Raw genomic sequence first — 14,530 nt, 5'->3', positions numbered from 1 at the left:
AATGTAAAACTACATTGCATATTTGACTGTATAAATTAAAGATTAATCCTTATTAAAGTTACAAAAGTTATTCAATCAAGAGCAGTGAGTGAATTTCCGTGTTGTTGCTGTTTGATTAACATTAAGAAAGTGCTGTCACTTTAAGAGAATGCACTGATCCAGTGCACTGATACTGAATGTTCAGCCGACTATGTCTGCTAGGATACTCACCAAGACGGGCTTTTTGACATCATTTTTGTGTGAATTTGTCCATTCAAGCACAATACTTCAAAGAGCTTAATATATTTGCACGCGTTCTGAGACGCGGGTTCACGCTCTTCGGATGAGCGACCACACAGATCTTCTCACTGCGCGAGCGAGTTTGCATCCTCTGGCTCTTTAATATTTAAAATGGCAAAGCTTAATCTTTTTGGAAATTAAACAAAAACTTCTCAGTTAACATCATGTTCTCTTCAATTAGACGTGTCAAATCTCTCTGAAATCACAATATTATTTATATTTTATATTTATTATTTATAATATTATGTATATATATATATATATATATATATATATATATATATTAATTATAATATAATAATATATGTGTAATATATGTAATATATGTGTGTGTACTGTGCATATTTATAAGTATATATAAATACACACCCACATACATGTATATATTTAAGAAATATACATTTATATTTATGTATAATGTACAACATAAATATGAATATATATGCACACTCACACGTAAATATTTCTTAAATATATAAATGTATGTTTTGGATGCAATTAATCGTTATATATATATATAAAATGTCTTCACTGAGTGGTTACAAGTTCTTTTTTCCTCATCGTTTAAAGCTTCTGTTAATCAGACACAAAAGAGCTTGTTACCTGTTCATTCATGCTTTCATCATGTCATGACTAATGATGCTGGTACCTAAACCCAGCCTAAAGGGCTCCACTCAGACAGAGAGCGTGTGCTGTAAAAGCTCCACAGCTCTGTCCCACTGCATCAAGCTCAAATCAACACCCTCCTTTCCCTGGTGCCATATAAAAATCAAGTCATCTGGAACACGAGGGCCCTTTCCCTGCTAGTGCCATCTTTTGAAAGGTCAACTTAGTGAGATTGAGTGTGTAAAAGAAGCCAGTATTAGAAACTTGTGCTCTTTCTGTTTGTACTCTTTGCCTTAACAGTTTCTAATTAAGAACGAACAAGGCACCGGCCACCTGAGGTGAAACTACCACGGGGCCGATACGTCATTATATTGTTTTTCCTGAGCTTGACGTCACAGGAGTTTAGCCCCTCAGGAACAGAGAACGTTTCATTTTTTTTGGACCGTTTTGAATACACAAAGACACAGAACACACCAGGGATGCTAATATGCTATATCTTTAGAAGTGAGCAACATCAAAGACCAGCCAAATCCTGAATGCCCTGGAAACTGCCCACAGGTAGAAAGCTGCGGGCAACTGCTAACAATGATCAAACCAGAGGTTCAGAACCACCCCAAAGACTTAAATGCAATGACAAATATGACAGTGATCTCTCTGTTATAGCACCAGGTTATAAAGCATCAAACGGCTCATGAGGAGAACAATAATTTGCGGATGAGTTGTTGGTTCTAATCTGGGTTTTTCTGTGAGCTAATGCACACTTAACCTTTCAATCCAATATCAACAGTGGGGCGACTCTCCAGACTAACACCTGATGATGGTGATGTTGCACTTGGTGTTATTTGTTAAAGTAGGATAAAGTAGTCAGTGGGGAGATGGCATTTAACCTGACGCCACAGACTCAGTAGAATAGCATTAGTGATTGTATGTCTTACCCAGTGACACTTGTATAAAGTGTAGGTAAAGTTATGTTGAATTAATGCAAATTTGCTGTGTATTTTATAAATGTATTACATATGTAATAAATAAAGTACATAAGACTAACATTTAATTTTCTGTCCTTAAGGATGATGTATGTAATTTTCTGTTTTGAATTGAAAAACTTTTTGTTTGTTTTTTGCAGTTAAATTTGGTGCTACTACTGGCACAGTAATTACACACTTTACCTTTTAACTGAGCTGAAAAAAAACATCACATTAAAAACTATTTGTTTTGATCAGCTATTAAGTAAAATTTAGAGGACAAATCTTTTTTTTAATTTCAGGTTTTATATCAAAATAAAAGAAAAAAACAGAAAAAGGGAAAGAAAACAGAAAAGAAACAAACAAAAGAAAATAAAAGAAAAAGAAAAAAAGTGAAAAGAAAAAAAAGAAGTAAAAAAAAAGAAACAAAATCAGAAATGAAGATAAAAATAAGGATAAAAGAATAAAAAAAGAAAAGAAAGGAAAAGAAAAGAAAGGAGGAAACAAAAGAAAGAAAAAGGAATGGAGAAAAGAAAAGGAAAGGAAAAAAATGTGCAAAAAGAAAAAGGAAAAGAAAGAGAAGTAAACAAAGAAAAAGAAAGAAGTAAAAAAGAAAGAATCAAAAAGAAAGTAAAAACTAAAAACAAAAAAGAACAAAAGAAAAACAAAATGGAAAAAAGAAACAAAGAAAGGAAAATAAAAAAGTATAGAATAAGAATAAAAAAGAAAAAAGAAAGTAAAAGAGAAAAGAAAAGAAAGAAGTAAACAAGAAAAATAAAGAATAAAAATGTGCAAAAACAAAAAGATAAAGAAAAAAGTAAAGAAAAAGTAAAGAAAGAAAGAAGTAAAAGAAAGAATCAAAAAGAAAGTAAAAACTAAAAAAAGCAAAAAAAAAGGGAAAAGAGAAAAGGAACAAAATGAGAAGAAAAGAAATTAAATAAAAACAACAGAAAAGTAAAAGTAATTAAAGTAATATAAAAAAAGAAAGAAAAAAGACATACTGATCTTTATATAATGGTATTGGCATCATCCATTGAAAAATCCAGATGAGGTGAAGGTGTCTTTTCATTTAGCAGGTGCATTTGTTCTAAAGCGACATTCAGTTCACTAAAGCGAAGTGCAGTTTCCCTGGAGACACCCTCTGGGTTAAGTGCCTCAGACACAATCAGAATACCAGTTCACACATGAACTGTCCAATTCACAGGCCATTCCAACCCGAGATCAAACCCATGACCTTTCCATTACAGAGCAGAGCTTTAACCACTAAGCTACCGCCTAATGAGCGTCAAAACGCCATTCCAGCAGCAGAGCGTCGTTTAGTTCTGTTTTAAAGGGCACTACTGCGAGCAGCATCCGAACTGTGATCTGTCACTCTTGCTCCACCAACTGCCTGACCCATAGTTATTATAAACAAAGGTAGACGCCATCCATGACACGCCAAGAGTTTTAATCAGCACCAGAGGACCCGTTTAAACCAAAAACAGCCCTACTAATAACCAACAGGTACAATAATGCATCGGAGTGGGATTCTTTAAGTCGATTCGCAGAGTAGCATCACTAAAGGTGTTTTTAGTGATTGGCTTTCAGCTCGCATTTCTTCTGTTTGGCTTAATGAGCGCATTTATCATTAGCTTTCCGTCTTTTCTGACATTTAGGTGACTGACCTTTCAGTCTCATTTTAACACCGACACCTTTCCTACATAAATAATTGATGGCACCACTCAGAGACAATGCTGCGTCAACCGTTGTTCCTACAAGCCCATGAGTCACTCCTCGCAGCTCTCCGTCCCTTCATCTCTCCAATCCCGGAAATACCCTCCAATTATGGAGTGCCAATATAAGACAGAAGGCTGGTGTGAGAGTGGACTTTCAGGACAACTGATGGAGTTTCAATATATGTACTTTGGCAGCAAGGGCACTTTTACGCCTTTACGCTTGAAAATATAAGAATCTTTGGTAACTCTTTATTTAAAAGCATTTATGTATAATGCATTATAAAGGGTTATTAAAGGGTATAATGCATTATAATTATTCATAATGTGCATTGTAATACATTATATCTTGTCATAAATAATAACCAAATTTAAAATGCATAGTGTAACAATGAATTGATGTATTAACTGTGGTTACAATTATTTATGAGACTGTTCAATGCATTATAAGGTGCATTACACGACATAATTAATGCATTAAAAATACTTTTATAAAGTATTATACATAAAAGCTTTAAGTAAAGTGTTACCGAATCTCTTCATGCCAATCTGTTTATGTAACTTAAATTGCTCTTTGAGAGGACTTTTGGTAGTTTAATTGTGATTTTACATTAAGAATTATTGTTATTTTATTTCACGTTTACATTTAGTCATTTAGAAGATGCTTTTATCCAAAGAAACTTACAAATGAGGACAACAGAAGCAATCAAAACCAACAAAAGAGCAATAATATGTAAGTGCTGTGACAAGTCTCAGATAGCCTAACGCAGTACGCAAGGTTTTTTATGTAATAAATAAAAAGAAAACAAGTACAAAAAAAAGAATAGGGAACACTAGTGTTAGAAGGTCTTTTTTATGATTAATAAAAAGAAAACAAGTAGTTAGGATAGAAATAGAATACAGAGTGCAAGTGTTAGAGCATCAAGTGTTTTTTCAATAAAACAATAACAATAATTAATATAATAAAATATTGAATATTTTATCTCTTACATATTATATTTTTATTAATTAATTATTATATTGATTATTCTGTATTTAATAGTGATTTTAATTATTTTATATTATATTTGTATTTTTTTTATATCAATGCTGGAGGAAGAAAAAACAAACAAAAATGAATATAATAAAAATAATTAATATAATAATGTTGTAGTCATTCCAATAAAAGGCTAAATTAGCATTTTCATTTTAGGTTTTGTGAAAAACGCTTGCATTTAATTCAGGTTTGTGATGAAAACTGACCCTCTTGAGTTTGGTCACATTCTGTTCCACAGTCAGTCCATTGAGCGCTCCGGATATTCCCAGAAAAGCACCCAAGAAACACGGAGCAAAGCCCACCTGTGGAAATACAAAGATCTGATTAGAACACTTATCTACTGTATAGAAACCTTCTCATTTATTTTTAGATGACATATAAATGTATATGATGAATCAAGTTTAATGTTCATAATAAATATCATTATACATCTAATCCAGCCTAATTGTTAATTTATAGACTACTGCCTCACATATTCACACATCTGATGAAATATACATAGCACATGTTGAAAGCTATCAAGGACGCAATGAGAGATTGATGCATCCATTTATTATTAGCACACTAGATCACTGGAATTCCAGTGTGTGGTTTTCCACAGGACATCCCATAAAGATTTATTGCAGAAACCAATCAAAAATGTGTCAAGCAAGACTAAAAACAGCCCCTTTGATTCTCCTTTGACTTTTGGGTACAACGTACACAATGTTTTATGCTTTATAAGTTGAAATAGTGATTTTATTAAGTTTAATTTGCAAGTGACAGAAAAGCATTTTTTTTTTAGTGTCTTTGATACAGCGTAATTATACATTTGTAAACTGAGTAATATTAATTAACTACATGTATTTACTCTACTGTTAGGGTTAGGATGATGGTGTGATTTAGGGTTAGCTGTATGTAACTATGCATAATTTATTGTTATTACTATTGTAAGTACATGTAGTATTACCACATTTTGTTGTGGAAAAATACCTTGGGAATGCATGTAAAGTTGTTATAAGGAGTGAAATAAAGCTGTGAACATGCCAGCAGTACCTGCCACTTGATTGTGGGAATCTTTTTTGTAAAATTCAATGAATCAATCATGCTTAATAGCTAATTGAAATATTCACTTACTCAATAACAACTGAGGACCTCTTTAAGGTTTAAACAGCTGTTGTAAGCCTCTCAATAAAACAAAATTAAATACCTACAGACGAAAGCAACCACACACACAACTTGTCGCTGGCCGTACTGGCTTTTTGAAATTTAGAAAGTGGGTCTCTAAAAATAGCCCTAGAATCTCTTTACTGAATAAATGTGGGAGAGCAGGCTGGCGTTGGAAGCTCTGTTGTTTGGGTGTAATCCGGTGATGGGAGAGGGGCCTGTCTTGCGTGCCTTTGTCCGCTTCATCCTGTACATTCATTCCACCAATCATGTAAACAATGACTTATGCAAACACTCATTTGTTTGACTGCCTATCAGAGGATGGATTACTTGACATGCATGAAGGGAGAGCTTGGATGGGATACCCAAAAGGGATAAAGCACGTAGCAACAGCAATAAACAGAAGCTCCTAAAGCACTTTACATGTGTCTGCATACTCAACAAAGACACGACAGTCAGCTCTAGAGACAACCTTCCATGTGTGTATTTATAACTAAAGCATATGTTTTAAAACATATAGAATATTGAGGTCTGACTTTATTTTTGGTGTTTCGTATTAATTTTATTAATACTGTTGTGGAGAGATGATGTGATGGGGATGGGAGAAGAGGGAGAACAGTATGGGAAAATGACACACAAAAAAATATAGCTAAAAAAATTTTAACTATATTTTTGATGAAATCCGAGAGCTTTCTGACCCTGCATAGACAGCATCAGAACTACCACATTCAAGGCCCAGAAAGGTAGTAAGGACATCATTAAAATAGTACTTGTGGCTTCAGAGGTTCAACCGTAATTTTATGAAGCTACAAGAATACTTTTTGTGTGCAAAGAAAACAAAAAGAACAACTTTATTCAACAATTTCTTCTCTTCCGGTCAGTCACCACTACCATTGATGAGAGTACCACAACGCATATATAATACAATGTACTTCTCACACACACACAAAAACAATTACTGCAATACAACGCACATATGCTCACCTGATCAACAAGCATTTTCTTCAGAGCTGCACCACCAGTACCACCAGTAACAAGTTTGTCCAGCACCTTGTACCATCCACCGACCACTGGACCCTTCAAAACACAGAAAACTTCACTAAACTCATCTCACGTATGTGTAGCACTTCAAACACTTCAGTAAACAATCATGAACACGAGCCCAGCATCTTGAGGCCGTGCCAGTGGTTTCATTTGTTCATGACAGAATTATGAAAACAGCGGGCTGTAATTAGCTCCAATTCCCTGTGAATTAATGAGCTTTCTTTTTGTTTCCCAGTGTGGTTTTAATCTGGGCCTGATTAGCAAACTGATCAATAAATGTGTCAAACAGTGTCTCCCGCGGGTGTTGCATATTCTTCAACCCTGCATAGACAGCATCAGAACTACCACATTCAAGGCCCAGAAAGGTAGTAAGGACATCATTAAAATAGTACTTGTGGCTTCAGAGGTTCAACCGTAATTTTATGAAGCTACAAGAATACTTTTTGTGTGCAAAGAAAACAAAAAGAACAACTTTATTCAACAATTTCTTCTCTTCCGGTCAGTCACCACTACCATTGATGAGAGTACCACAACGCATATATAATACAATAATACAATACGCTTTTAATGAAGCAACTCAATGTTCCTTCGTTACTAGTTCTAAAGTGATGTTTTCGAATTAGTAACGAATTAGAAGCTTGGGCTCAGCTATTAAACTGTCAACTTTAGATTTGAATCTGTGGTGGAAAGGAGGAGTTCTACACAAAATGGGGCTTTTAAAGACACTCAGTTGTTGTTTCTTATGTATTTACACACTCGTGCTGTCAAACGGTTGTATAAATACAATATCACACTCATATAGATGTGAGATATGGCTGTATATCGGCACGCTGTGATTACCTACAGCCGATATACAGCCATATCTCACGTCTACTCATGTGATATTGCTCATATCTATTGGATTCTTTTGGGGATTGTGTATATATAAAAAAATAATAAATTTGAAAGTGACGTTTTGTCTTACAATACACAAATATGTACTAATTATGAAAAAAAAAATGACATACCACGTACTTCTCACACACACACAAAAACAATTACTGCAATACAACGCACATATGCTCACCTGATCAACAAGCATTTTCTTCAGAGCTGCACCACCAGTACCACCAGTAACAAGTTTGTCCAGCACCTTGTACCATCCACCGACCACTGGACCCTTCAAAACACAGAAAACTTCACTAAACTCATCTCACGTATGTGTAGCACTTCAAACACTTCAGTAAACAATCATGAACACGAGCCCAGCATCTTGAGGCCGTGCCAGTGGTTTCATTTGTTCATGACAGAATTATGAAAACAGCGGGCTGTAATTAGCTCCAATTCCCTGTGAATTAATGAGCTTTCTTTTTGTTTCCCAGTGTGGTTTTAATCTGGGCCTGATTAGCAAACTGATCAATAAATGTGTCAAACAGTGTCTCCCGCGGGTGTTGAAAACAGCGGGCTGTAATTAGCTCCAATTCCCTGTGAATTAATGAGCTTTCTTTTTGTTTCCCAGTGTGGTTTTAATCTGGGCCTGATTAGCAAACTGATCAATAAATGTGTCAAACAGTGTCTCCCGCGGGTGTTGCATATTCTTCAGTAAATCTCTCTTTTAATGCAATTATAATTTGCGGTTTAGCAGCATCAATGTAAAATCACCCACCAATGGCAAATTATGCATATGGGCGTCTTTAACAAACAGCTGTGCGCTTGTTTGAGAAGACACTTGTCATTTTTCTATGTACAGTGAATATATAGCAGCTCTATATTGTCTTTCTGCATTCTTTCCTGTCCTATTAGCAAAACAAAGGATGCCATGACACATTAAATGATTAATACGGAGCTTCTGCTTAATTCGGTTGACTAGGCAATAAGAACTCAGTTTATAACCCTACACCGCCAATATAAAATAGGCACGTCAGAAATGCAACATAATTTTATAGCTCAATAGACAGAAAATCTTTCAGGAGATGCAGGACAAATTTCACCTGAAGTTCTGACCTGTGGTTCAGTCTTTTGTTCTAACAGCAGTGAAATTTTACTGCACTAATAATAACGACTAAGGTCTGATGTTGAACCGAGTGTGTTCAGGCTTGTAAAAGCTTTGAATCATACAGGCCATTTGCAGATTAGACCTCAAGTCATTTGGACAGAACTAGTGCATTAGTGCTTTGTGTGTGTGTGTTTGTGTGTGTGTGTGTGTGTGTGTGTGAGGGAGGAAGGGAAGAGCAGGGTGCTCAATATATCAATCACTGTGTGCATGTCAATCACTGTGCAACTTCATTACCTGTTCCAACAAATGACACTCTACACACATGATCTGTGATGGTCATAACACAACAGACCTTTAAACATTTGAATTCTCTCTGACATTTTGCAACATTTTTTTTTCAATTTTGCCTTTTTGAAGTTTTATTTTATTTATTTAGAAGTATTATTATCCAATTATCCAATTATCAAAAACATAAAAAATCTTAAAAACCTCAAACATTTGAACAATAGTGTATGTCAGATAACTGCGACAGAGAGGCATGTAATAAGACCATTCTAAGACCATTGAAAGAGTATAAAAATAAAAAAAACATAAGCATCACAATTTTATAACAAATAAGGTGATTTTTGGTCTGTCAGAATATTTAAAAAATCTTAATTTTACTTTCAAAGAATGACACCAACGGAGACCTTCAGAGTTTTAACTCTCTTGGTCCTATATTTAAATGACATCAGTACGATGTAACAATGCTGGAGGATCTCAAGAGAAACTCATATGCAAATGGAACAGTATCACAGGAGACTTACGACAAAGAAGAAGCCAATGCTCATCATCTTGGCAGTGCGTCTCACGCTGTGATTGGCCAGTCCACGGCGCTCAATCAGCTGCTGGGAGATGACATCACCCACACCCACCAGAGAGCCTGGAAGAGAGGGAGTAAAAATGAGAGAGAGAGAGAGAGAGAGAGAGAGAGAGAGAGGGTGCCAGTCGGGCATCTGTTTGCCCCCACTGCCCAGCGTGAAGACCCACACACAGGTAACCACGCCAGGGGCAACTGACAGGAAACACTCACTCAGATTTTTGCCACCCCATTCACTACCTACTTACTGAGAGATGAGATGTGCCATATGAGGTCTTGGGTTGATCTACTCTAAATTAGGATAACAAATCTTGACTTTGTGACCTTGACGCTATCGATCACACTACCTTTCCCCCAAATTTTTTTTAAAATTAGTACTATTATTCAGCAAAAAAGTAAACAAAAATCACAGGAAAGATATTTATGACATTATAAAAGATTTCAAGTAAATGCTGTTCTGATTTTTCAAGGAATATCAAAAAATTATCAAAGAATGAAAAAATAAATAAATAGCACAACTGTTTTTAACATAGATAACAATAAGAAATATTTCTTGAGCACTAAATCAGCATAATAGAATAGATTTCTGAAGGATCATGTGACACTGAAGACTGTAGAAATGTCTGCTGAAAATTCAGCTTTACCTTCACAGCAATACATTTTGAAACATATTCAACAGTTATTTTAAATTGTAATAAAATTTCACAATATTACCTTGATGTACATAAAAGACTTGTGCTAATAGAAAACATTAAAAAATATCTTACAGACTCCAAATTTTGTATGGTGTTGTGCGTAATCTTTTTTTTTTTTTATTCTTTAATTGTTTTTCTTCAATTCTTCTACAATGTTTCAAACACTTATTCATTACTAAATGTACAGAAACAACAGCAGAGGACTCAAAGACTTTAAGAAAGACTTTAAGAAATCCATCTAGTCACCCCACAATGACCTTTAAATGTCACATTGTAAATTTCACATTGCGTTGAGATCCCCTTATGAACACCACAGGGGGCTGTTTCCTAATAGCAGGGACAGATGTTATCCTGTAAAACACGATTAGTCAGACAAACCATGCAACACATTTCTGAGAACACTATGGAAACATTTTAAGGTAGAAAGTACAACCAAACTCTTATTCATTCATCAAAACCAGTTTCAAACGTTCCACGATGTGCCTTGACAGAGATGTAAGGTATATTTAAAAATAAAATTGCATCATATAAAGCACATTTGAAGCAAAACATATTTTTTTTTATATGAAAAATGTAAATAAAGCAATGTTTTGCCTAAGTTTCAATTCTATAAATTTTTGACAGTCCAACCTTTAATTACATAATTAGACATTTATTTAACCCTCTGCAGGGGGCTGTTTCCTAATAGCAGGGACAGATGTTATCCTGTAAAACACGATTAGTCAGACAAACCATGCAACACATTTCTGAGAACACTATGGAAACATTTTAAGGTAGAAAGTACAACCAAACTCTTATTCATTCATCAAAACCAGTTTCAAACGTTCCACGATGTGCCTTGACAGAGATGTAAGGTATATTTAAAAATAAAATTGCATCATATAAAGCACATTTGAAGCAAAACATATTTTTTTTTATATGAAAAATGTAAATAAAGCAATGTTTTGCCTAAGTTTCAATTCTATAAATTTTTGACAGTCCAACCTTTAATTACATAATTAGACATTTATTTAACCCTCTGGTGCTCCTCATTTGGGAGTCACACTTGTGATCTTCACGGTCAAAAATGACAAGATACCTGAAATTTTACTTTTTTTCGACCCAGTAAAATCAAAGTAATATATTTTTGTTCAATCATATTTTTTTTCTTTTTTTGTATATTGAGATCATTTCATGGCACTAATTAATATTTATGCAATAATTATGATGAATTTCTGCCCATTGAAAATAAAAAAATAAAAAATATATATATATTTTTATATTACTTTTCAATGAATGCAGTATTTCATGTTAAAATAGAGTCAATGCCTTTAAAAACCCATGTTTGAAGCCAGATTAGTGCTATCTTCTTGGTAAAATAAGAAAAAAAATTCCATGGTTTAGCCCATAGATTCTTATATAGCTCTATATAAAAGAGCTATAAATTCTCTTTTTTTTTTAGACATAAATACTTTTTGTATTAAGTTGTGGGTTTGGATATATATTTAGACATTCTCAAAGACAACTTTTTGTAAAGGTTTAGATTATTATTTTTTTTTTTCTTTTAAATATTGATTTGAAGCGTCAGTTTTTGAATGATTACTACAGCCAAACCTGAACACAGAGAAAGCATTTTGTTACACAAAACATTAAAATTCTATAAAAATATAACAAAAATGAACAGAAATGTTTTATAAGAGCTTATTCCATGGTCTGTCTGAATACTCAATTCTGATTGGTTGGCAGGTATGCATTAAAACCGTTCAATGCACAGGTAGTTCCAAGTCAGTTTAATCACCATTCTATATTATTGTGCGCTGCTTTAATTGATGCACACAAACACACACATCACTCATAAATACAGTGAGAGGGAGAGAGGTCGGAGATCGCAGATTGCGCTACACACACAAAAAAACTTATTGTCGGTGCTGCCCCGCGACTTTTATTAATAAAATAGCATAGATACTAGATCACTACATTATCTTCTTCCTCAGCAACGAGGTAAAATCAAAGTAACTAAACAGCTTCATTGTTTGTAGAGAGAGACGCACAGACACAGGTAACTCACACACACAACTGTCATCTCTCTCTCTCGATCGATAATTAATTCAAATAAATGCTATAATTCATTCCACGCCCCCTGGATCTTGTGTTCTGTAGTGAGGGGCTACTGAAATATTGCGCTGCTAACATCATAAACAGCTTTAAGTTGTCAATGCTGGCAAATGACCATGGAACAACGGCTAGCTGTTGATTATCCCTTACTTAATCCTTCTGGGTTTGATTTTACTGCATTGTAGTTGAATTATTGATTTTATTTTACATAGTTGCAGTGTTACAATCACACCAGTTCATAGGTGTGTGTGTGTGTGTGTGTGTGTGTATAAGTGTGTGAGTGCGCATGTGTGTGTGAATGGATGTGTTGGTTTTGCACTCTTGATGTTTTAGAGTTTCACCCTGTCATTGTTGTGTACTTTTTTCTGCATTGTGTCAGATTTGTAGATTGTACAGTTTCATACCATTCCGATAAAGCTGTGATTTAAAAAAATTCAAAACAGACATTTTTTTTTGGTCAAAAGTGACAGAAGAGCACCAGAGGATTAAAGTACCAGACTGTAGCAAAAGCGAAAAATAAAAGCATTCTGTAAAAAAAAAAAAATATTTTTTACACAAAATCTGTAAGCATACCCCACGTGCAGTTTTGCCTCACTGACACCAAATACTTTCCCTCTTTACACACCAACTTGAAAAGCCTTCAGACTTTAGCACTGTACACTGGCACTATGAATAAATCCATGTATAAATTAATCTCAAAGTGTTTAAACAATTAAACCAAGAGAGACCTGTCAATACCCTAGAGTTTGAAAGTGTGTGCGCAATAATGTGCTTGTGTGTTCATCCATTCATCCTTGAGGAAACACTGAATGAACAGAAGCTGTTGAATATGAGTGATGGAAAGCTTTAGATAGACTGCAGCTCATCACTTGCGCGCACACACACACACACACACACACACTGTGTGCCAATCACATTGACAGAGCTGTTTCCTCCCAACTGCTGGAAATGTCACAGGTCTCCTTTCTCTTCACACACATTTCGATCGTCTGCAGTCAAAGCCGTAAGGGCAGCAAACAGAGCCATGCATTATGCATGTGTGCATAAACAGAGAGCTCACTGGATATTGACATGTATCGGAAACCCAAAATGAATACAAACCTCAATAAAAGAAACCAAAACCAATGGAACTCATCACAAAGGAGATTTCTTTTCTTTTTTTCTTTACTGTCCTGTGAGGACCCTTTTTACATTTGCTTTCATCTTGAGCCATGAAAAACAGGCATGTTAAAGTTATATTCGAGGTCTCTGGCCCAGACTGATTTCTCTGATCAAGAAAACAGCATTCCCTTTCAATCGGTTCAATCAGTCACTCTCGACGTCACGTCGGTGACCGACGAATTGGAATCTCACTTAGAGAGACCAATCCACTTGAAGTGTAAACTAAACGAGCCAATGCACATTGGCATGCGATGATTGCATTCAGCTGCCGCTGATCACAGCATGAACATAAAAAGGCAGCCGGTGCAACGCATACCATCTTTTCGCTTCGGAGCCGAGCGATAACATCGTTCTACTCCTACCAATATCTTCGTTTGTGACGATGAGTTCAACGCGCTCTAGGGAGATTTTTGTGTTGGCGGACGGCGCTTCAGCGGTGGTCGTTCCTGTGTCGAGTGGGTTGCGCACTTCAGGCTGCACTACCCCCTGTCGTGCTGCAAGCGGCCAATACATATTCAAAACGTAATAATCACTTTAATCTAGCTTGCGCCAACAGTTGTACATGGAAGCAGCTCCGGGAGGATGACGTAAGATGTCGGCGTTGCGTCACAGACACCTAGGATGCCTTGAGGGTGAGTAATTCATGGGCTAATTTTAATTTTGGGGTGAACTAACCCTTTAAACATGCTGAGGTGGCATTCGTGGATGAGTCATGTTTCCGAGGGGGCGGACCCAGAGAGAGAGGGAACTGCTCTTTGGCGGATGGTAAATCTTCGTGTCTTGAACCGGGCCCTTCACCGGTTACCGTTCAAGATGTTGACGCAGAAAGACGATCGACCTGAAGAATGCCCCCAACTGCACTGGCATATCAATTGCCTAGAATTGTTTAACGGTGCGCCTTACCTTGAACCGTCTCAAAGGGCGCTTACGAGGCAAGCACGTGCTGGTCCGAACGGACAAC

The 14,530-nt window shown here is 35.6% G+C and overlaps 1 protein-coding gene across 2 annotated transcripts in view; it reads right to left on the bottom strand.

The window, feature by feature from the left end:
• LOC107727637 (mitochondrial inner membrane protein MPV17) overlaps positions 1–14,530 on the bottom strand; it is a 30,481-nt gene that overhangs the window by 8,191 nt on the left and 7,760 nt on the right. For both annotated transcript variants that reach the window (XM_016537576.1, XM_016537574.1), the window contains exons 3-5: positions 9,567–9,682; positions 7,852–7,944; positions 4,802–4,897 (exon numbers count right to left, since the gene is read on the bottom strand). In XM_016537576.1, the coding sequence (XP_016393062.1) occupies positions 4,802–4,897; positions 7,852–7,944; positions 9,567–9,682 (305 nt within the window). The remainder of the gene's footprint in view (positions 1–4,801; positions 4,898–7,851; positions 7,945–9,566; positions 9,683–14,530) is intronic.

This window comes from Sinocyclocheilus rhinocerous, unplaced genomic scaffold (genome assembly GCF_001515625.1).
Source record: "Sinocyclocheilus rhinocerous isolate Xijiao unplaced genomic scaffold, SAMN03320098_v1.1 scaffold185, whole genome shotgun sequence".
NCBI classification, from domain to species: domain Eukaryota; kingdom Metazoa; phylum Chordata; class Actinopteri; order Cypriniformes; family Cyprinidae; genus Sinocyclocheilus; species Sinocyclocheilus rhinocerous.
The sequence above is the reverse complement of the archived record's forward strand: the minus strand, read 5'-3'. Positions and strand labels throughout refer to the sequence as shown.